This window comes from Ambystoma mexicanum, chromosome 13 (genome assembly GCF_040938575.1).
Source record: "Ambystoma mexicanum isolate Mex_15411 chromosome 13, UKY_AmexF1_1, whole genome shotgun sequence".
In the NCBI taxonomy this organism is placed as follows: Eukaryota; Metazoa; Chordata; class Amphibia; order Caudata; family Ambystomatidae; genus Ambystoma; species Ambystoma mexicanum.
The window spans coordinates 742,215,975-742,239,290 of NC_090938.1; the positions used below are offsets into that span (position 1 = coordinate 742,215,975).

Sequence of the window (23,316 nt, forward strand, 5' to 3'; positions counted from 1 at the left end):
CAGCACATTCTGTGTATCCCCTGCCCTGAATATCCAATTTAATCCCAAATCATGATTGGGTGGTATTTTAAAAACATGTGCTATATGTTTTTCACATTGCCACAATACTCATCATGAGACCCAAATTAGGAGTGATGCATTGCGCAGTCCCAGCGAATTAAGGGCATCTTGACAACCGTTGAGGTAACACTAAAACAGATGTTATTTATAGAATACTTCATATTTTAGCACCAACCTATAACAGGTAGGCTTTAAATTACTTTTTAAAGGTATTGCTTTGTTATTAGCAGTGTCATATTGTAATATATATGTTTAATTAATTGGAGTTGTGATGGAATATTTTATTAGGCAATGAAAGCAAGCAATGATAAAACTCCCCTTCTAAAGCTTAGTTACACCTATAAACTATTTATAAGCACTATGCATGTCCTTCACTGAAGTCCTGTTAAAACAAGCATTGGCAAAGCCAACAGTTTTGGCTTGTTATGCATATATTGACACATTTGTAGTAATTAATGACTATTCGGTTCACTATTCGGCTCAGCCGAATTCTTCGGCCAACTATTCGGTATTCGGCCGAATGGTAAATGTACTATTCGGTACACCCCTAGTTATAACCTTTACACGGGACCGTATATTTTTATCACAGCTAACAGACTGGGCCTGAGGGTCATCCGCCAGAGTGTCCTGAATACTTTGAGCTTCCACAGTTTCAGAGTTAGCAACATTTAAAACATGTTGAACCCCTTAAACCGTACATCTTTTTTCAAACTTAATTTACGGGTTTTTATTTTCTTTAAAATATTTTGGAGCCCCACACATTCCTCATAACCCCCATCTGTTGTTGTGTCAAAGTGTTCTGTGTAGGGCTGACCTGTTTTCTTCACACGAGTCGTTGGTGGGACCGCAAAGGGCGTAAGCGCAACACTAGACCCTAAACAGAAACATAATTAAAAGAAAATTAGATGCATAATTACAAACTAAAAGCAAAAGCCTATTCCTTATAAACATACACCATCCTATAGCCTAATACATGCTTCCTTTTGAAACATCCAAATCCCATGAAGACCTATAATAAAATACGCCCTAGATACCTTTATAAAACTTAAAGCTGCAAAAATATTTCGTTAGCAAACATAAATAACATACCATGCGTACTGTCCCCTGAATAGGTCCTTTTCAAAATCCCCTTAAAACGCTCTAAGGTCGGGCCTGTTTTTTTCACACGATCCGCTGCCTGGCCTCCAGAGGTAGCATTCGCTAAGCCTTTAGACTTGTGCACAACACTAGGCCCTAAAAAATGACCATAACATAATTAAATACATATTTACAAAACTAGAAGCATGAGTCTGATTCTTTATAAACATACAAACTCATAAACCCCTGATACGTTTCCTTCTAAATCATCCAAAACCCATTAAAAAAAAAAAAAACTATAATAAACCTTAAAGCTCCAAGAATATTTTTGTTAGCAAACATAAATAACATACCGTGCGTATCTGTCTCCAAACGCTTCCTTTTCAAAATCCCCTCAAAACGCTCTAAGGTCGGGCCTGTTTTTTTCACACGATCCGCTGCCTGGCCTCCGGAGGTAGCATGCGCTAAGCCTTTAGAGTTGTGCACAACACTAGGCCCTAAAAAATGACCATAACATAATTAAATACATATTTACAAAACAAGAAGCATGAGTCTGATTCCTTATAAACATACAAACTCATAAACCCCTGATACATGTTTCCTTCTAAATCATCCAAAACCCATTAAAAATAAAAAATAAACCTATAATAAACCTTAAAGCTGAAAAACGTTTTCGTTAGCAAACATAAACAAAATACTGCGCGTATCGTATCTGTCTCCAAACGCTTCCTTTTGAGCTGTCCCTCAAAATGTTGTGCTCGGCCCACCAATTGGAAATCTATATAAAAAACATTATAACATAAATCCAAACTTACATAACACACTCACAGACACACGCACACACAATAAAATAAAAATATTTTATTACCTTTGCCACCCTCAACTATAGCATTGATATGCTTTCTCTTCTTTGAAGCCTTTTTGCCATAGGCATGGTCTACTGTAATGTTAATACAAAAGCATATATTTTAATTCCTATGTGATTAGACCTTAAATCCTAATGCCCTAATGCTGCAGGTGTTCAAAAACAACACTGTAAAATATGATTTACAAAACGCCTTGTGTCTTTACACAGTATAACAGCCACACCACAACCCTATGCAAACTAAAAATGCCCTTTAAAGGTTGCACCAGCCCTTTTAAAACAAACCCATGTTAAACATTCATGGTTCTACTACCGTTTTAAAAATCAGATTTCTGCTCCGCTTCGAAATTAAAGAGACATATTTTTCATAAAAGCCCATCAGCTTGTAACCCCAACTGATTCAACTTAAAAGGTTTCGTAGCCCATGTCCATTTATACATTGCTGTTCAATATTGATCCACGGTGTCCTGTTCAAAGAAAGAAATCAATATTATAGATTGGCTAGTCAAATACATCTTCTTTTTTTTTTTACATAGCGCGAGTCACCAGACACATGTTAAACAACCTTATTTCTTCTAAAGTGTCGTATTGCTGCTGTTTTTTTTTGTTCACTCATTTCTAGAATAAAAAGACATTTTATTTTTTTATTTTAATAGGCTCAAATAATCTTCTGTCCACCCTGGATTCAAAACTCTCAAATTCACGAGTCTAAAACATTTACTGCCTAGATCCTTTAGAAAAAAAAAGCTCAAAGTCCTTTGCGCTCCTCCGCGGGTCTAACTAATCAATATTAGAGATTACCTATGCATATATCTTTTACCGAGCGCCAAAGCAACAAACACATGTTAAACAGTGAAATTACCTTCTAAAATGCAAACGTCCTGATCTTTTGATGCATCTAATATAAATAAAACACATAGTGTAGCTTTATTAATCGACCATAAGCTCCTATTCAGTCCCTAAATACAATTCTTTTGGTTTTACAGACCCTCGTATGTTTACATTGCCTTTTTTTTTTATTCACGGGACTCTTTTTCAAACAACTTAAACACCTTCCAATTGTAACATTAATTGAACACTTATGAAACAAAATACACATACCCTTACCTAATATTATTTGGAAGTCAAATTCATCGTAAAAGGACGGTGCTTCGTATCTCTAAATAAAAGGAATCAATAATTATACACCTTAAAGCATTTTTAAACATTAAAAAAAAAAATGCACTTACTTCGTTTCCAAATTCCATGACCCCTTTATTTCAGGCGCAGAAGTGTAAACAAGAAAAGACCGCTTCCCAGTTACCGTTATTTTTTTTTTTAAACGTATTTTATTGATTTTGGTGAAAAGAAAAAAAAAAAAACGTGCAATACAACGAAAAATTAAGCAGTGATTCAAACAAGGGAGGGAATAGTACAGGGGGGAACAGGGAAGAGGGAAGGAACAAACAAAACAACAACAGTCTTCATGTTGTAGCGAACTTTTCAGTGGATGGATGGGTCAAGGCCAGCGACCCAGAGTCTCAGGAAGCAGGAGGGGTCGCATACAGGGGCTGTCCTTTCGGGCTGGGAGCAGGGGATTAGGGCCAGTGTGATGCTACGGGATTTCAGGGGGGCTTGTGGTCGGCGGTGAAGCGTATGTCTCTGAGGAGGGCCTTCCATGATTCTTAGTTGCCGCTCTCAGTTTCGCCGCTTGACGTGATTCCTTCTTGCCATGCCCTGGTTTCGGCTACCGTCCATCTCTCGAGTTCTTTGAGCCATTGTTCGTGCCTGGGGCCTGACGGCGTCTTCCAAGCCATAGCAATTGTTCTCTTAGCCAGGATGCATGAGATATCCATTAACCTGACAGCATGCTTGAACTTGCTAGGTCTGGGGTACTTTCCCAGAAGGCACTCGCCGGGAGTCCATTCGTACCTCGTCATTCCGGCGTCCATGCAAGTCTGTTTGGCTTTGGACCATAGTGTCATCGCCCTAGTGCAAGTCCAAAACATGTGGATCATATCCGCTTTATCGTTCCCACACCATGGGCATGCAGGGGAGGATGTCTTGTTGAAGGAGGCGACCCTATGTGGGGTCATGTATGTCCTATACAGGACATTCAACTGAATCTGGCCGAATCTAGCATTCCTAGACACTTTTTTGGGAAATATTAACACTCTTTCCCATTCTTTGTCCGTAATCGGGGTCTCGAGGTCCACTTCCCATTTCGCCCTCAGAGCTTCGCCTTTAGGGTTAGGTTTGTCGCATAGTCTGCTATAGAGCCTGGAGACTGGTCTCCAGCCATCCGAGAGGTCATGCATTTCTTGAAGTAGAGGGTCAGGGGAGGGTTCCTCCGGCCAGCCGTTCCATTGTTTCTTGGCAGTCTGCTTGAGGCGGTGGTACCAGAGGAACTGGCCCAGAGGTATTCCTTCGGTGGCCTTAAGAGATTCAAAGTCCCTGAATTCCCCTTCCTCGAACATGTCACCCCATGTGTATATGCCGGCTTCTTCCCACCTCCTTGCTGTGGAGAGGTCTGCATCCGTTCGGCAGGTATCTGCTAAGATGGGGTTATCCGGAGAGTATGGGTGTTGCACTCGCCTGATGTAGCAGGACCGGGCCCATATCCTCCTACCCAGGTCAATCACTTGTAAGGTGGTCGGGGATTGCCGTGTGGGGTGCCATAGGGTTTCCTTGGGGATCACGTTGTTCGAGGATTGCCTCAGTAGTTCCGTCTCGGCCAAAGGTTTGTCCGAGAGCCATTTCGTTATGTGACTTAACTGGGCGGCCAGGTAGTACAGCTGGAGATCCGGTAGCTTTATTCCACCCTCTTTATGTGGCAGGGAAAGGACGGATAGCGACAGTTTATGCCTGTGAGGGCCCCATAGGAAGTCCTTGATGATAGCCTCCAGTTTCTTGAAGAAGGGCAGTCGGACATAATGGCAAATATTCACGAAGAAGTATAGGAAACGGGGGAGTACGATCATCTTGACTATCGCTGCTCTGCCCACCATGGCCAATGGGAGCTTGGGCCAGAATTTTATAGAGCGTCGAAGACTCGTAATGGCGACCTCAGTGTTATGTTCGTGCGTGAATAGCGGGGTGTGGCTCACGTTGATCCCCAGGTACCGGAACTTGACCAGTTGCCAACCTATTCCTATCACTGGGAGATCGCTTTCTGATGTGTTTCGTAGGCCCGCCAGGGGGAATGCGGAGGACTTGCTTCTGCTGAATCGGATCCCCGCGTACTTCGCGTAATTGTCTAGCACCTCCAGTGCTGTCGGTGCATTAACTTCGGGGTTTCTTAAGTATAGGAGAACGTCGTCTGCGTATAGAGATATTATGTGGTGTACATTGCCCACCATGATGCCAGCGTCGAAGAGCTGCTGCCTGAAGTATAGTGCGATCGGCTCCAGGCCCAGTATGTACAGCATGGGCGATAGCGGGCACCCCTGTCTTGTTCCCCTTTGTATTTCCCAGGCTGCTGATACCATTCTTCCCGTTTTCACTCTTGCCATTGGGGAATTATAGAGGACCTCGATCCACCTGATGAAGCCCCCTTCGAAGCCGAATCTTCTCAAGACCTCCCTGATCCATTCCCAATATATGGAGTCGAAGGCCTTGATAGCGTCGAGGGACAACACCGCCAGGTCTTCATCTCTCGCGTATGTTTCGCCCATTACATGTTGTAGCCTCCTAAGGTTAGCTGTGGTGTTGCGCCCAGGCACAAATCCGTTCTGGTCCTCATGGACGATGGATCCCACCACTCTGGCCAGTTTGCGGGCTAATATGGATGTGAGAATCTTGGCATCATAGTTTAGCATGGCCAGATGGCGGTAGGACTCACAGTCGGTGGGTGATTTGTGCGGCTTGAGCATGGGAATGATTATGGTCTCTTAACTGGGGTGAGGATGGACTCGTACGTTTTGTAAAACTCAGGTGGGAGGCCGTCGCTGCCAGGGGCTTTGCTGTTAGAGAGGGACCTGATTGCCCCTTGCACGTCCTCAAGAGTGATCTCCATCTCCAGTTCATCTCTCTGCTCGGGTGAAATACGGGGGAGTTCTATCTCCTCAAGTGTGTCTATAATGTCTTCAGTAGGAATTTGTGCCTCGTGGGCATACAGTTTAGTGTAGAATCTGGCAAAGGCGTCATTGATCCCCAGCTGAGTCGTGTGGGATGTCCCATCGGCGTCCCGTATCTCCATTGGGAGGTGTTTGGGGTGTTCCGGCTTGCAGAGCCAGGCCAGTAACCTCCCTGGTTTGTCCGATTCCTTGTGGGATCTGATGGTGTGTGGTGAAATCGAATTTCTCCAGTCTTTCCCAAGCTTGTTGACATTCTGCCCGGGCTTCCTTCAATTTGTTCTCGGCCACTGTGGAGTTGTCATGGGTAGACTCTAGTCGGGAGATCTCTGCTTCTTGTGCTTCAAGCGTTATCTTCAATTGCCTGCAAATTCCGCCGGCTCTCGATATAATTTCTCCTCTGGTCACCACCTTCATAGCTTCCCATAATGTGCTCCAGGAGGATACCGACCCCATGTTGATTTCCAGGTAGTTTTCCAACTTTTCGGCCAGGTTTTCCCTGAACTCGGGGTCTTCAAGTGCCGCAGTCGGCATCCTCCACATAGGGATCGGGGGTCTGGGGCCCCTCAGCTGCCATAGCATGGTCAGTGGGGAATGGTCGGAGATCGTTCGCCCCAGGTACTCTGTGGCTGTGGCACATGGGGCGAGCTCCTTGTTGATAAACAGGTAGTCGATTCTTGTGTGGACTCCGTGTGGAGCTGAGTAATGGGAGTAAGTCCTATCGGCCGGGTGGTGTTCCCTCCAGATATCCACCAGATTGAGCTGCTCCAGAGTTTCCTTCAGGGCCAGGGGTGCGGGGTTGCTCGGGTGGGGTGGAGGCAGCGATCTGTCCATGCTTGCGTCAACAACGCAGTTGAAGTCGCCTCCCCATATAAAGGTGCAGTCCCGGTGCTGAGTCAGCTTTGTGATCATTGTGGTGAGGTACGCCGGTATCCCGTGATGTGGGAAGTATGAGTTGACCAGGCAGACCGGGGTCTGTTCCATTGTGCCCCAAATCACTACGTATCTCCCTTCTTTGTCTTGTTCACACCCCTCCATCTGGAAGGGCACATCTGGGCTTATCCATATTAGCACCCCTCTCGCGTATTTAGAGTAGGGGGACCCTCTCACAGTCCCGGCCCATCGGTCTGCAATCTTGGACATGGCCTCTGTCGTGAGGTGGGTTTCTTGAAGGAGTGCAATCGAGACTTTCTTCCTTTTAAGGTAGGACTGTATACGATTACGTCTGAGGAATGAGCCCATACCCCTCACGTTCCATGTCATCAAGGTGAGCTGTGCCGCCATCGGGTCTGAGTTTCGGATCTGATGCGGGACACCGTCCCCGGAGTCCGGCTCTGCTGTAATCCGCATTAAGTAGGCTGCGAGGGGGATACCACTGGTTTCCGATCTACCGGGTCAAGTCCTGGACCCATCTCGATTGGCGAAAGAAGCATGAAGACTGTACAACTAGTGAAACTAATAACAAAACTCAAACTGGTGCGCCCAGCGACTACAACATCGTCGCGGTGCTCAGGCGCTCTCGAGCCGTCGGAGCCCATCCGGGAGTCGGGCGCGAGCTGGGTCAGGCGGGTGCCTGGACCGGGTGAATTCTACGCTGGGGGTGGGGCAAGGGCCTGGCGGCGGAGCCGAGCGAGGCCGTTTCCAAATAATAAACTGAAGTTCGATTACCTTCTGTGTTCTGGCGTCGTATGTGGTGGTTCTTACTCTTGCTTGGGGGTCGCTTGTGGGATCCGAGGGGGTTAGGCCTCAGTCTGTGAGTTGTCCTTGCCATCGGCCAGGTTATTATCCTCTAGCCACATGCTGGCTGCTTCTGGGTTATCGAGGAACACCACTCTCTCCTTATAGATGACCCTGAGGCGTGACGGGTATAGTAGTCTGTATTTTAGGTTCAGTTGGCGGAGCCTAGCTTTTATCGGGACAAATGAATTCCTCTCTCTTTGCACCTTCTGCGTATAGTCCGGGTAGATGGAGATTTTGGAGTCCCCTCTTTCGATGGGGCCACCTTCCCTAGATCGCCTTAAGACAGTATCTCTGTCCTGAAAGTTCAGTATCTTAGCAATTATAGGTCTGGGGTGCGATCCAGTTTGCCGGCCCCAATTTCTTGCAGCAGAAGGGTTTCGACGAAGGATGTGGTGTTTGCCCCCTCGTTCCCCTCCGGGACACCCAGGATCCTGATGTTGCCCCGTCTGGCCCGGCCTTTGGCCTCTTCCGCCCTTTCCTCCAGGAAGGCGACTTTCCTCCTCAGGAGGGCGACTTCTGACTTCATAGCTGTGGTGGCCGTAGATGTTTCCTCTGTTGACTGTTCGACGGTTGTGACCCTCTCAGCTAAGTTGCGAGCGTCCTGGCAAATTAGTTGAATGTCTATTTTGAATTTGTCGATCTTAGAGTCTATATGCGTTTTTAGTGAAGCTATGGCATCAAGTATCTGAGAGTGATTATCGGTGGCCACCCCTTCGCCCGCCTGGGTGACTTCAGAGGGGCCGGCCCTGGCTTGAGTGGGGGTCTTCACCTTGGTGGAAACAAAGGAGTCCATGGTGGTGGCTCTGGTCTTGTTGTGGATGTCCTGGGCCTCAAAAGTTAGGTAGCTTGCGGGGTTGCTAACGAGGCCCTCTTCTTAAGCTGGACTTCGGGCCGTGGGCTGTATTTAGCCAGCCCCCATGTCTGGGTGTGCGGCCCCCGGAGGCGGATATCAGAAGAGTAGGGGCAAGCGGGAGGCCCCTTACTCAGTTGATGCGAGATCTCACGCCCCTTGTCTTGTGGGGCTGGATCAGTGGAGTGACCCGAGCCAGGCCAGTCCTCTGTTGGTGTCAGACGGGCGGCACCCGGGGGGGTCGTTCTCCTTGTCGGGCTTCCGCTTCACCCCACCAGGCCTGGGAGTCCGTTGGGGGAGGGTTTCCGCTCAGAGGCTCCGCTATGCGATGCGAGACGCCATCTTGGATTCGATCGGAGCGGGGGGAGAGAGCAGTTTTAGGGCCACGGTGGCGTCTAGGAGGTCCAATTCGGTGGGCCCGATGGTGGTTCAGATGCAGGTCTGCTTCCCCCAACAGCACATTCTTCTGCAAGGGCTGGGGCCTCACATAGGCCGGAGAAAAAGGATCAGGAAACGGCGTCTCGGCCGGAGCTCGGCAGATCAGCTACCGCTCGCCATCGGCGCCAAGCCACGCCCCCCAGTTACCGTTATATTTATAGACTAGCCTGTTTAATATTTAGCCAGTCACGCCACATTATACCTATTTACATAAAAACGTATATCGTCAGAGACATGCCCCTAGCCTCTTACATCTGACGACGTGCCATTTTCCAAATGGTACACGTACACTCTACAATTGTATACAATGACCCTGCTTAAAATTCCATGCTCCCTTCAAAACAAAAGTAATACGTGTTTTACAAACATAAGCCAAATGCTACACATCAGAGTGTGACCGAACTATTGATCGTTCCCACAACGTCACAAAGCTTCTATAAATACCCCAGTTAACTCTACAATGCCGGGCTGATTCTTCAATAAAGCACCAAAGCTTTTTTTGCCACACATTTTACCACAACACAGTTCAACATTTATAACTGTTAAGCTTTTTACCCTGCTTATTTACACACACACACACACACACACACACACACACACACATACACACACACACACACACACACACCCCACCCCCCCTAAAACTTACACATTTTGGAAATATATTTATCAATTAAAAAAAGATCCATAGCAACCCAAACATATGGTCAGACTGTGTATACTAGCGCAGACTCCCAGAGCACCGTCTACCTCTCTCCAGAGTTCCTTCTCTATATATGCACCACACTCCGCCCCTATGGGAGGGCACATAACTACATAACCCCTACAACGCCCCCCCGGCCTGCCCCCTGACATCACAACTTCATGCCTACATCATCTCCCCAGAGCCCTGGACCTTGACACCCTCGGGCTGTCACCATTCCTGCTGGACCACGCCTAACCCAAAATATTACCTCATCCACAACATCACCACCGGGAAACGCCCTTATCTACGCCTGCACGCCCCCAAACACAACGCATGACGTCACTATTAGGTTAGGCCTTAGGGGAAACTTCAGGGACATGCCCGTGATGTCACCATCCCTGCTGGACCACGCCTAGCACCCAAAATATTACCTCACCCACGACATCACCACTGGGAAACGCCCTTTCCTACACCTGCACTGCCCCCAACACAACGCATGACGTCACTAGGAACATCCCGTAAGGAGGGACCTGCGTTACCATGGACACCCCAGAGAGGCGGGACTTCCGGTAGGGGCGTGGTTACTGCCTGTCAGTTGATGAAAGGTACAGTTTAGCACTACTCCCAATCATTGTCGCAGCTGTATGGAAATACATCCCGCCTCTAGCATTGCTGCCCGGGTAGCAGCTGCATGGGAATACATCCTGCCTCTAGCATTGCTGCATGGGTCGCAGCTGCATGGGAATAAATCCTGCCCCTAGCATTGCTGCCTGGGTTGCAGCTGCATGGGAATATATCCTGCCTCTAGTATTGCTGCCTGGGAGGCAGCTGCATGGGAATACATCCTGCCTCTAGCATTGCTGCCTGGGTTGAAGCTGCATGGGAATACATCCTGCCTCTAGCATTGCTGCCTGGATCGCAGCTGCATGGGAATACATCCTGCCTCTAGCATTGCTGCCTGGATCGCAGTTGCATGGGAATACATCCTGCCTTTAGCATTGCTGCCTGGGTAGAAGCTGCATGGGAATACATCCCGCCTCTAGCATTGCTACCTGGGTCGCAGCTGCATGGGAATACATCCCACCTCTACCATTTCTGCCTGGGTCACAGCTGCATGGGAATACATCCCGCCTCTAGCATCGCTGCCTGGGTCGCAGCTGCATGGAAATGCCTCCTGCCTCTAGCATTGTTGGCTGGGTCGCAGCTGCATGGAAATACATCCAGCCTGTCTCTAGCATTGCTGCCTGGGTCGCAGCTGTATGGGAATACATCCTGCCTCTAGCATTGCTGCCTGGGTCGCAGCTGCATTGAAATACATCCTGCCTCTAGTATTGCTGCCTGGGTCGCAGCCTCATGGGAATACATCCTGCCTCTAGCATTGCTGCCTAGGTCACAGCTGTATGGAAATACATCCTGCCTCTAGCATTGCTGCCTGGGTCGCAGCTGCATGGGAATACATCCTGCCTCTAACATTGCTGCCCGGGTCGCAGCTGTATGGGAATACATCCTGCCTCTAGTATTGCTGCCTGGGTTGCAGCTGCATGGAAATACATCCCGTGTCTAGCATTGCTGCCTGGGTCTCAGCTGCATGGGAATACATCCCGCCTCTAACATTGCTGCCCGTGTGGCAGCTGTATGGGAATACATCCTGCCTCTAGTATTGCTGCCTGGGTCGAAGCTGCATAGAAATACATCCCGCGTCTAGCATTGCTGCCTGAGTCACAGCTCTATGGAAATACATCCCGCCTCCAGCATTGCTATCTGGGTCACAGATGCATGGAAATATATCCCGCCTCTAGCATTGCTGCCTGGGTCTCAGCTGCATGGGAATACATCCCGCCTCTGGCATTGCTGCCTGGGTCGCAGCAGCATGGAAATACATCCTGCCTCTAGCATTGCTGCCCGGGTCGCAGTTGCATGGGAATACATCCCGCGGGAATACATCCCACCTCTAGCATTGCTATCTGGGTCACAGCTGCATGGGAATACATCCTGCCTCTAGCATTGCTGCCTGGGTCGCAGCTGCATGGAAATACATCCTGCCTCTAGCATCGCTGCCTGGGTCGCAGCTGCATGGGAATACATCCTGCCACTAGCATCGCTTCCTGGGTCGCAGCTGCATGGGAATACATCCTGCCTCTAGCATCGCTGCCTGGGTCGCAGCTGCATGGGAATACATCCTGCCTCTAGCATTGCTGCCTGGGACGCAGCTGCATGGGAATACATCATGCCTCTAGCATCGCTGCCTGGGTCGCAGAAGCATGGGAATACATCCTGCCTCTAGCACTTCTGCCCGGGTTGCAGCTGCATGGGAATACATCACGCCTCTAGCATTGCTGCCCGGGTCGCAGCTGTATGGGAATACATCCAGCCTCTAGTATTGCTGCCTGGGTCGCAGCTGCATGGAAATACATCCCGCGTCTAGCATTGCTGCCTGGGTCACAGCTCTATGGAAATACATTCCGCCTCTAGCATTGCTATCTGGGTCGCAGATGCATGGAAATATATCCCGCCTCTAGCATTGCTGCCTGGGTCTCAGCTGCATGGGAATACATCCCGCCTCTGGCATTGCTGCTTGGGTCGCAGCAGCATGGAAATACATCCTGCCTCTAGCATTGCTGCCTGGGTCCCAGCTGCATGGGAATACATCCTGCCTCTAACATTGCTGCCCGGGTCGCAGCTGTATGGGAATACATCCTGCCTCTAGTATTGCTGCCTGGGTCGCAGCTGCATGGAAATACATCCCGCGTCTAGCAATGCTGCCTGGGTCACAGCTCTATGGAAATACATCCCGCCTCTAGCATTGCTATCTGGGTCGCAGATGCATGGAAATATATCCCGCCTCTAACATTGCTGCCTGGGTGTCGGCTGCATGGGAATACATCCCGCCTCTGGCATTGCTGCCTGGGTCGCAGCAGCATGGAAATACATCCTGCCTCTAGCATTGCTGCCTGGGTCGCAGCTGCATGGAAATACATCCCGTGGGAATACATCCCGCCTCTAGCATTGCTATCTGGGTCACAGCTGCATGGGAATACATCCTGCCTCTAGCATTGCTGCCTGGGTCGCAGCTGCATGGAAATACATCCTGCCTCTAGCATCGCTGCCTGGGTCGCAGCTGCATGGGAATACATCCTGCCACTAGCATCGCTGCCTGGGTCGCAGCTGCATGGGAATACATCCTGCCTCTAGCATCGCTGCCTGGGTCGCAGCTGCATGGGAATACATCCTGCCTCTAGCATTGCTGCCTGGGACGCAGCTGCATGGGAATACATCCTGCCTCTAGCATCGCTGCCTGGGTCGCAGAAGCATGGGAATACATCCTGCCTCTAGCACTGCTGTCCGGGATGCAGCTGCTTGGGAATACATCCTGCCTCTAGCATTGCTGCCCGGGACGCAGCTGCTTGGGAATAAATCCTGCCTCTAGCACTGCTGCCCGGGTCGCAGCTGCATGGGAATACATCACGCCTCTAGCATTGCTGCCTGGGTCGCAGCTGCATGGGAATACATCCCGCCTCTAGCATAGCTGCCTGGGTCGCAGCTGCATGGGAATACATCCCGCCTCTGGCATTGCTGCCTGGGTCACAGCTGTATGGGAATACATCCTGCCTCTAGTATTGCTGCCTGGGTCGCAGCTGCATGGAAAAACATCCCGCCTCTAGCATTGCTGCCTGGGTCACAGCTCTATGGAAATACATCCCGCCTCTAGCATTGCTATCTGGGTCGCAGATGCATGGAAATATATCCCGCCTCTAGCATTGCTGCCTGGGTCTCAGCTGCATGGGAAAACATCCCGCCTCTGGCATTGCTGCCTGGGTCGCAGCAGCATGGAAATACATCCTGCCTCTAGCATTGCTGCCTGGGTCGCAGCTGCATGGGAATACATCCTGCCTCTAACATTGCTGCCCGGGTCGCAGCTGTATGGGAATACATCCTGCCTCTAGTATTGCTGCCTGAGTCTCAGCTGCATGGGAATACATCCCGCCTCTGGCATTGCTGCCTGGGTCGCAGCAGCATGGAAATACATCCTGCCTCTAGCATTGCTGCCCGGGTCGCAGTTGCATGGGAATACATCCCGCGGGAATACATCCCGCCTCTAGCATTGCTATCTGGGTCACAGCTGCATGGGAATACATCCTGCCTCTAGCATTGCTGCCTGGGTCGCAGCTGCATGGAAATACATCCTGCCTCTAGCATCGCTGCCTGGGTCGCAGCTGCATGGGAATACATCCTGCCACTAGCATCGCTGCCTGGGTCGCAGCTGCATGGGAATACATCCTGCCTCTAGCATCGCTGCCTGGGTCGCAGCTGCATGGGAATATATCCTGCCTCTAGCATTGCTGCCTGGGACGCAGCTGCATGGGAATACATCCTGCCTCTAGCATCGCTGCCTGGGTCGCAGAAGCATGGGAATACATCCTGCCTCTAGCACTGCTGCCCGGGTCGCAGCTGCATGGGAATACATCACGCCTCTAGCATTGCTGCCCGGGTCGCAGCTGTATGGGAATACATCCTGCCTCTAGTATTGCTGCCTGGGTCGCAGCTGCATGGAAATACATCCCGCATCTAGCATTGCTGCCTGGGTCACAGCTCTATGGAAATACATCCCGCCTCTAGCATTGCTATCTGGGTCGCAGATGCATGGAAATATATCCTGCCTCTATCATTGCTGCCTGGGTCTCGGCTGCATGGGAATACATCCCGCCTCTGGCATTGCTGCCTGGGTCGCAGCAGCATGGAAATACATCCTGCCTCTAGCATTGCTGCCCGGGTCGCAGCTGCATGGGAATACATCCCGTGGGAATACATCCCGCCTCTAGCATTGCTATCTGGGTCACAGCTGCATGGGAATACATCCTGCCTCTAGCATTGCTGCCTGGGTCGCAGCTGCATGGAAATACATCCTGCGTCTAGCATCGCTGCCTGGGTCGCAGCTGCATGGGAATACATCCTGCCACTAGCATCGCTGCCTGGGTCGCAGCTGCATGGGAATACATCCTGCCTCTAGCATCGCTGCCTGGGTCGCAGCTGCATGGGAATACATCCTGCCTCTAGCATTGCTGCCTGGGACGCAGCTGCATGGGAATACATCCTGCCTCTAGCATCGCTGCCTGGGTCGCAGAAGCATGGGAATACATCCTGCCTCTAGCACTGCTGTCCGGGATGCAGCTGCCTGGGAATACATCCTGCCTCTAGCATTGCTGCCCGGGACGCAGCTGCTTGGGAATAAATCCTGCCTCTAGCACTGCTGCCCGGGTCGCAGCTGCATGGGAATACATCACGCCTCTAGCATTGCTGCCTGGGTCGTAGCTGCATGGGAATACATCCCGCCTCTAGCATAGCTGCCTGGGTCGCAGCTGCATGGGAATACATCCCGCCTCTGGCATTGCTGCCTGGGTCACAGCTGCATGGGAATACATCCTGCCTCTAGCATTGCTGCCTGGGGAGCAGCTGCATGGGAATACATCCTGCTTCTAGCATTGCTGCCTGGGAATGCATCCTGCCTCTAGCATTGCTGCCTGGGTTGCAGCTGCATGGGAATACATCCCGCCTCTAGCATTGCTGCCTGGGAATGCATCCTGCCTCTAGCATTGCTGCCTGGGTTGCAGCTGCATGGGAATACATCCCGCCTCTGGCATTGCTGCCTGGGTCGCAGCTGCCTGGGAATGCATCCTGCCTCTGGCATTGCTGCCCAGGTCGCAGCTGAATGGGAATACATCCTGCCTCTAGCATTGCTGCCTGGGTCGCAGCTGCATGGAAATACATCCTGCCTCTAGCATTGCTGCCTGGGTCGCAGCTGCATGGGAATAAATCCTGCCTCTAGCATTGCTGCCTGGGTCTCAGCTGCACGGGAATACATCCTGCCTTTGGCATTGCTGCGTGGGTCGCTTATTGGATTACCTGGGGACTGGTTTCTCGGTCTCTAAATTATGAAACAAGAACATCTTCTGTGTCGGGATTCGGAAGTGGAATCAGGCAAAACTGTGGCAGACGCACAATTTGTGACCACACACCATTTGCACAATAAATTGGCACAAAATAAAGAAGCTAAACATGAGGCAAATGCGTTTCAAGGTGCTATGCAATGTTACATACATAACTCTGGACAGTGCTCCGAAGCAGCTCTACAACTCATGGCGCTTGAAAACACACCAACAAAAAGAAGACATAGGAAAATACCAATATTGAAAAATGTGCTTGAAAAAAATGGTTGAAGCTGCATTCTAAAAGCTTTCTGCAGGGGGGAAATCCTCCCCCTTACAGGGATTGCACTTGCCTACTCGCTGTATTAGGGGGAGGGGGCTCTTCTACAGCATTTTCCAAGGTCTCTTGTTGTTCCAAGTCCATACCAGTGCCTGCTCTACTGAGGACACGCCCACCCAGCTTGATAGGCGTGTCCCACAGCCAGTAAAGACCTCGCGCTCCTCCAAGGTGTATAAGGAAGGAGAAGGACTGACACGCCCCCTTCATGGGCTCCGATGAGAAACGAAACTTAAGTTACTTAACATCACTTTTTTTTTTGCAGCTGAGCAGCAACATGGCCGCAGCCGCCCACCTCCAGAGCCTGAAGGAGGAGGCCACCTGCTCCATATGCCTGGAATACTTCACAGAGCCGGTGTCTGTGGAGTGCGGACATGCCTTCTGCCTGTCCTGCATCACTCAGTGCTGGGAGGGACTGAAGGCAAACTTCCCCTACCCTCAGTGCAGGGAAACTTCCCAGAGCAAAACCCTCCGACCCTACAGGCAGCTGGGGAACATGGTGGAAATAGCCAAACAGCTTCACGCCTCCAGCAACACCCCCCAAGAGGAGAACCTGTGCCGAGAACACGAAGAGAAACTGAAACTCTTCTGCGAGGATGACCAGAGACCCATCTGTGTGATCTGCCGGGAATCCAGGGGTCACAGAGCTCACACAGTGCTCCCCATTCCAGAGGCTGCCCAGGAGTACCAGGTATGTGTGCTATAGGTCTGGACATGGGTGTGTTCTAATACAGTGCTCTTCATTTCTGAGGCTGCCCAGGAGTACAAGGGAAGTGTGCTGTAGGTCTGGGACATGGGGGGTTCTCACACAGTGCTCTTTATTTCTGAGGCTGCCCAGGAGTACAAGGAATGTGTGCTGTAGACCAGGGACATGGGTGGGTTCTCTGCACAGTGCTCCTCATTCCAGCGCCTGTCCAGGAGTACAAGGTGTATGTGTGTTATAGGGACATGGGGTTGGGTGGAGGGTGGGGTTCTCACACTGTGCCTCCATCCCAGCAGTTGCCCATGAGTACAAGGTATGTGTGTGCTGTAAGTCTGGGACATGGGTGCATTCTCACACACTGCTCTTCATTTCTGATGCTGCCCAGGAGTACCAGGTATGTGTGCTATAGGGACATGCGTTGTGGATATGATGGCGCAGGCACTCATTATAGCCACAGTGAACCCCTAAAGGAGGAGGTCCAGCACGTGCAGCTGCACAGTGAAGAGAACCACACACCTGAGTGTGTGCCAGGTATCTCTGCAGCATAGAGCTCACACAGTGTGTCCTATAAAGAAACGCTGAAGAGCACACTGTGTGTGACTTGACTGGTGGCAAAAGGCACCCTCGCTGCACCTTCATAAGGGTGCCCAGGAGCACAAGTAGAGTGTGTAAAAGGCCAGGAATCAAAGAGTCTGACCAAAGTACCACATGTGTCTTAGACAGGTCTGTGACCTTAGGGTGCACGCTGTTTGTCCAATTTAGGAGGCAGCCTAAGGGCACACCATGCATATTATGTGAAGGGTCTGAGCTCACAAAGGTCACACCTTGTGTCGTCTATAGTAAGATGCCCAAGACCACACGATGTTCATATAACAAGCTTGGGACCAAAGGGTTGCCACAGAATAAGGCTGACCAAATGTACAAATTGCATATGTGACCAGACAGGAACCACATGTCCCACGATGCCCCCGCACCCAGAGAGTGCACATGCCATGGATAGAATAAGGTGCTGGGTGGAGACTGCCCAAGAGTGCACGTGATGAATGTTGCATGTCTTGGTATCCTAAGGCTCCTGGTGAGTGGGGGCTGCCCAAGAGTACATGGGGTGTATGTGGCAAGTCTTGGGAGCATATTTCTCATAATGAGTAAAGGCTGCCACAGAGTACAGAGGGTGTACGTGGCATGTCTTGGGACCCTAAATCTCCTACTGAGTTCCAGGCTGCCCAACAGTATAATGGTGTGTGTGGCATGTTTGGGACCTTGCATCTCATACTGTGTGGAGGCTGCCACAGAGTACAGGGTGTGTGTGTGGTATGTCTTGGTCAGTAATACACTGCATGGCTGCTGCTATTCCCCATTATGGAATCCCACAGGACATGCAGTAATTCTGCATGGACAGTTGCTGCCACTTTACATGCTAGTATTAACTCCATGTCAAAGCAGCAGATTTTAGGTGTGGGTTCACTTCTAATGAGGCCCTTCTTTTAAGGAAATACATAAATGGAGGTTGTTCCTCCAATTAACCCCTAAAATCTCCCTTCTTTTGACTCCAGCCCTCTTCTGACTCCAGTCCTCTTGCTCGACTGCAAACCCCACTGCCCCCCACTTCATCCAATGGCGAGCTCTCTGCAGATGGGTAATGGTTGGACCCAGCCCTGGGGCGCAGCCCCATCCCATGCGAGGCTGGTGCTACTCGACTTCAGCCCCCACCCCCTGCCCCACTTCACCCAATGTTAAGGTTTCTGCTTAACCTTCACTCTCTGATCATTGCAATGCAAGTAACCTGGCATGTGCCCAGCATGTGACCTCACCCATGACCTCACGTTGCCATGTGTGGATATCCCAAGCCTCCCAGTGGGTGCTCCTGCTGAGGGTGCAAGTCTCGGGGCCTTAAGTCTCCCACTGTAGGAGGGTCTGCTGAGGAGAACTAGGTGTGTTTGTGGCAGAACAAGGATCTCAGATCTGGTTACATATGTGTCGTGGGTGATGTCATCATTCATATTTAATGGGGGAAAGGATATGAGGATTGATGACCTTAGGACCTCTATGAACAGAGTGTCTTCCAAGATGAATGAGCTATGGATTGTAAACCAGTCTATGGGAGCACCCAGGTGTCTGAGGGAGCATTCTCTATAGACTGTCCATTGGCCTATGGGAGCAGCTAGAAGACTGAGGGAGCATTCTCTATAGACTGTACATTAGCCTATGGGAGCAGCTAGAAGACTGAAGGAGCATCCTCTATAGACTGTACATTAGCCTATGGGAGCAGCTAGAAGACTGAGGGAGCATTCCTTATAGACTGTACACTAGCCTATGGTAGCAGCTAGAAGACTGAGGGAGCATTCTCTATAGACTGTACATTAGCCTATGGGGAGCAGCTAGGCGTCTAATGGAGCATTCTCTATAGACTGTACATTAGCCTATGGGAGCAGCTAGAAGACTGAGGGAGCATTCCCTATAGACTGTACATTAGCCTATGGGAGCAGCTGCGAGTCTGAGGGAGCCTTCTCTATAGACTGCACATTAGCCTATGGGAGCAGCTGGGAGTCTGAGGGAGCATTCTCTATAGACTGTACATTAGCCTATGGCAGCAGGTCAGAGTCTGCGGCAGCATTCTTTACTGACTGTGCATTAGCCTATGGGAGCAGCCAGGAGTCTATGGGAGCGCTCTATATAGACTGTACATTAGCCTATGGGGGCAGCCAGGAGTCTGTGGGAGCATTCTATATAGACTGTACATTAGCCTATGGGAGCAGCCAGGAGTCTATGGGAGCATTCTATATAGACTGTACATTAGCCTATGGGGGCAGCCAGGAGTCTGTGGGAGCATTCTATATAGACTGTACATTAGCCTATGGGAGCAGCCAGGAGTCTATGGGAGCATTCTATATAGACTGTACATTAGCCTATGGGGGCAGCCAGGAGTCTGTGGGAGCATTCTTTATAGACTTTACATTAGCCCATGGGAGCAGCCAGGAGTCTGAGGGAGCATTCTTTATAGACTTTACATTAGCCCATGGGAGCAGCCAGGAGTCTGAGGGAGCATTCTTTATAGACTATAGTAAGCGGTGGGGGCAGTCAGGAGTCTGTGGGAGCATTCTTTATAGACTGCATTAGCCTATGGGAGCATCAAGGAGTCTGAGGGAGGGTTCGGGGGTTTCCCTACCGTGAATTATTTTTAAATAATGGGTTAAAATGTTGCATTTTAGAGCATACTTTAAAAAAAAGCCAAACAGTTTGCAATTGGAGATGGGGGGCCAAGGGGGAAAGCATGATATTTTTGACGGGACATCTATGATAGATATCCAGTAAAATATATCCCTTTCCTGTCCCCTGGGCTCCACAGCACCTCAGAAGGAGAGCTGATTTTGCCAACTGGGTAGGGGATTGTGCAAAAAAGGCATTTTTAAAATGCCTTTGTTGTGCAACCCTCCTTCCTCCCACTACCCCCCACTTGCCAAAATCAGCTCAACGGACCAAAACAAACGCACACACATATACACACACACACACATACACGCACATTCACACAACAATCACTCTATCATTCATACAAGCACCCATCACCATACACTCACTCATAACACAAGCATACATGCATCCATACAACTATTTAAATAAAAAATAAATGAACATAAACGTACCTTCTGCAGGGGCCTGCACGTGGGTGCTGAAATGCCCTGCTCCAGTTTGCTCTGTCCGTATGTGTGAGGTGGCGCAGGAGCTCCTCCTCTCACATACAGACATGCTGTGCCCTAGCCAGCATTTACAATGAGCTATGCGAGGCTTGCGAAGCAAAACGCTTCCAGCCTTGCATGGCTTAGTGAGCATGTATGGCTGGGGAACTGAACTGTCAAAGGGAAACAGTTCAGCCAGTCCAGGAGCACTCCCTCAGCTGGAAAAAGCAGCCGAGGGAGTGCTCAGTGTTTCACTGGGCTGGCTCCTCGGCTCCTCCATAATGGGTGGGGGGGCCACTGGGTGGACGCCCCCTCGCCCATTATGGATGAGCCGCCAGGTTCGGACTGGCCTATAGGGCAATAGGGCAATGCCCGTACCAAAAATGCAAAATGCTACTGTAGGCCAGTCAAAACGGCCCCTTTTTTGGCCAATGTGGGCCAGCTTGATGAGTTACTTCTCTATGCAGCTGGTAGTTTTGACCATTGTTGCTGAATGAAAATTCTTTAAATATCACAATTTGCTTAACAAAAAACACCCCCTTGGGTACTATTCAAACAGTCTGTGACTAAAGGAATGAATATCCATTTGCAACTGCGGGCTGCTTTTTCATTGGTGCCTGAGACAGTTGTATTGTCCACTCCGACCATGTGAGCCACCCCTGCCCATTTCCTCCAATCTTAAAAAGAAAGAAAAAAAAAAGATTTTGTTTTTTTACATTTCATGCTGGGCTCTTGCCACCCCCCCCCTCCCCCCCCCCTCTGGGATGGGGCCGCGCCCCACAGTTTGAAGACCTCTGTTATAGACTATACATTAACCTGTGGGAGAAGCAAGCTAGGAGTCTGAGGGAGAATTCTTCATAGTCTGTACATTAGCATATGGGAATAGTAAGGAGTCTGAGGGAGCATTCTTTATAGACTGTCCCGTAGACTATGGGGGAAGCTAGAAGTCTGAGGGAGCATTCTTTACAGACTCTCCATTAGCCTATGGGAGCACCTAGTAGTCTGAGGGAGCATTCTTTATAGACTGTCTGTTAGCCTATGGGAGCAGCAGGGAGACTAAGGGAGCATTCTTTATAGAATGCATTAGCATATGGGAGCAGCAAGCAGTCTGAGGGAGCATTCTTTATAGACTGTACATTACCCTATGGGAATAGTAAGGAGTCTGAGGGAGCATACACTCTAGACTGTCCATTAGTCTATGGGAGCACCTAGGAGTCTGAGGGAGCATTCTTTATAGACTGTCTGTTAGCCTATGGGAGCAGCAGGGAGTCTGAGGGAGCATACATTATAGACTGTAAGTGTGCTTAAGAGAAAATACAGGGGGCTTTCTTCATAGACTATATACAGGTGTAGGGAAAGAGCTAGGCTGTCCTGGGACCCTTCTGTCTTGTTGTCTGTGTAGATTCTTTATTTACAGGAAATATTTTGACTAACAAACTGGTTTTATTCTTGTAGGATAAACTTTACAGCCACATGGAGCATCTGAAAAAAGAGCTGAAGGGCCTGCAGGAGTGGGTAGAGGAAGAAAGCAGGAAAGCATCCGAGCTCGAGGTGAGAGCAATGGCTTCATATATGTGTAGAGCGGCTCAGGGCAGAGAGGCTCGAGGGAGCCTTCGAGAGTCCATGGAGCAGTGCTGGGTGGGTGAGATGCGAGACATCCCCTGAGAGTACAGGGAGCAGTGCTGGATGGGTGAGATAGGAGACATCCCCTAAGAGTATTGAATTGAATTGATTGTTTATTTATATTGCGCCTATACACAATGTGTTTCAAAGCACTTCAAGGCAGGGAGGGAACAAGGGAGAATAAAGTCCTTGATACATTAAGAATGTGAAATTAACTATCATACTCGGCCTGGCGACATTTCAGATAGTGCAAGAGCTTTTGACAGTGATAAGGAGGCTGGGGGGGGTGGGAAGGAGAATGAGACAGACAAGCAGCTACCTTACTAGGCCTGATGACAATTTTGGTAGTACCGGAATTTAACAAGAGGTGGGAGGAGGGGAAACAGGGAGAAGGAGAACAAAACAAGAAACTATCCTACTTAGCCTGACGACAATTCAGATCGTGCTGGAGAGGGAGAGGGAGGAAAAAACAAGTGAGGGGGGAGGAGACAAACAAGCTGCTATCATACAGTTCGGCGACATTTCTGATAGCAAGTGCTAAGGATACAGTGAAGGGAGGGGGGAGAGGAGAAAGGAGGGGACAGCAAGAAGAGGGATTTAAATAAGCAGACATCTAAGCAAACAGGGGGGGGGCGAGATACAACAGGCAAGCATACAGGCAACCAGGGGGGAGTTAGAGAAAAAGGATAGAAAGAGAGGTAAGGATAGGCAAAAAAAGAGGATTGCAACTAAGCCAACTGAATGAAAACACTGCCAGATTTGAATTATGCTAAATGCATGAAAACACAGCCAAATCTGAATTAAGCTAAATGCATGAAAACACAGCCACATTTGAATTGAGGCTAAATGCATGAAAACACAATCAAATTTGAATTAAGCTAAATGCATGAAAACACAGCCACATTTGAATTAAGCTTAAATGCATGAAAACACACCCACATTTGAATTAAGCTAAATGCATGAAAACATAGCCAAATCTGAATTAAGCTAAATGCATGAAAACACAGCCAAATCTGAATTAAGCTAAATACATGAAAACACAGCCACATTTGGAAAGCACCCAGATACAGAAGTTAGAAGTGGGTGTGAACATGCAGTGGAATCAGAGGTTCAAACATGGGGGACAAGCAGAGAGGGGGGCTGAGGCACAAGGGGGTAGAAACGTGCCAAGAGTAGGGAATGTACCCATAGTTATGGAGGAAGTGTTATGGAAGTCCAGATTTCAAGGTAGAGTGAGGTCGCAGCGTCAAGGAAGTTTGAATGCAGGGGTGACAAGAAAATACCT

At 49.6% G+C, this 23,316-nt stretch overlaps 1 protein-coding gene and 1 long non-coding RNA gene across 4 annotated transcripts in view; one reads left to right on the forward strand and one right to left on the reverse strand.

The window, feature by feature from the left end:
- Positions 1–535: 535 nt before the first annotated feature.
- Positions 536–1,625, reverse strand: LOC138520676 (uncharacterized). The gene is made up of 3 exons (XR_011282854.1): positions 1,491–1,625; positions 1,150–1,293; positions 536–934 (listed from the first exon to the last, which is right to left on the reverse strand). It is a non-coding gene; the product is annotated as an uncharacterized lncRNA (long non-coding RNA).
- Positions 1,626–16,219: 14,594 nt separating this feature from the next.
- LOC138521877 (E3 ubiquitin-protein ligase TRIM39-like) overlaps positions 16,220–23,316 on the forward strand; it is a 136,862-nt gene continuing 129,765 nt past the window's right edge. For all 3 annotated transcript variants that reach the window (XM_069635034.1, XM_069635036.1, XM_069635035.1), the window contains exons 1-2: positions 16,220–16,719; positions 21,864–21,959. In XM_069635034.1, the coding sequence (XP_069491135.1) occupies positions 16,237–16,719; positions 21,864–21,959 (579 nt within the window). In that variant the 5' untranslated portion in view covers positions 16,220–16,236. The remainder of the gene's footprint in view (positions 16,720–21,863; positions 21,960–23,316) is intronic.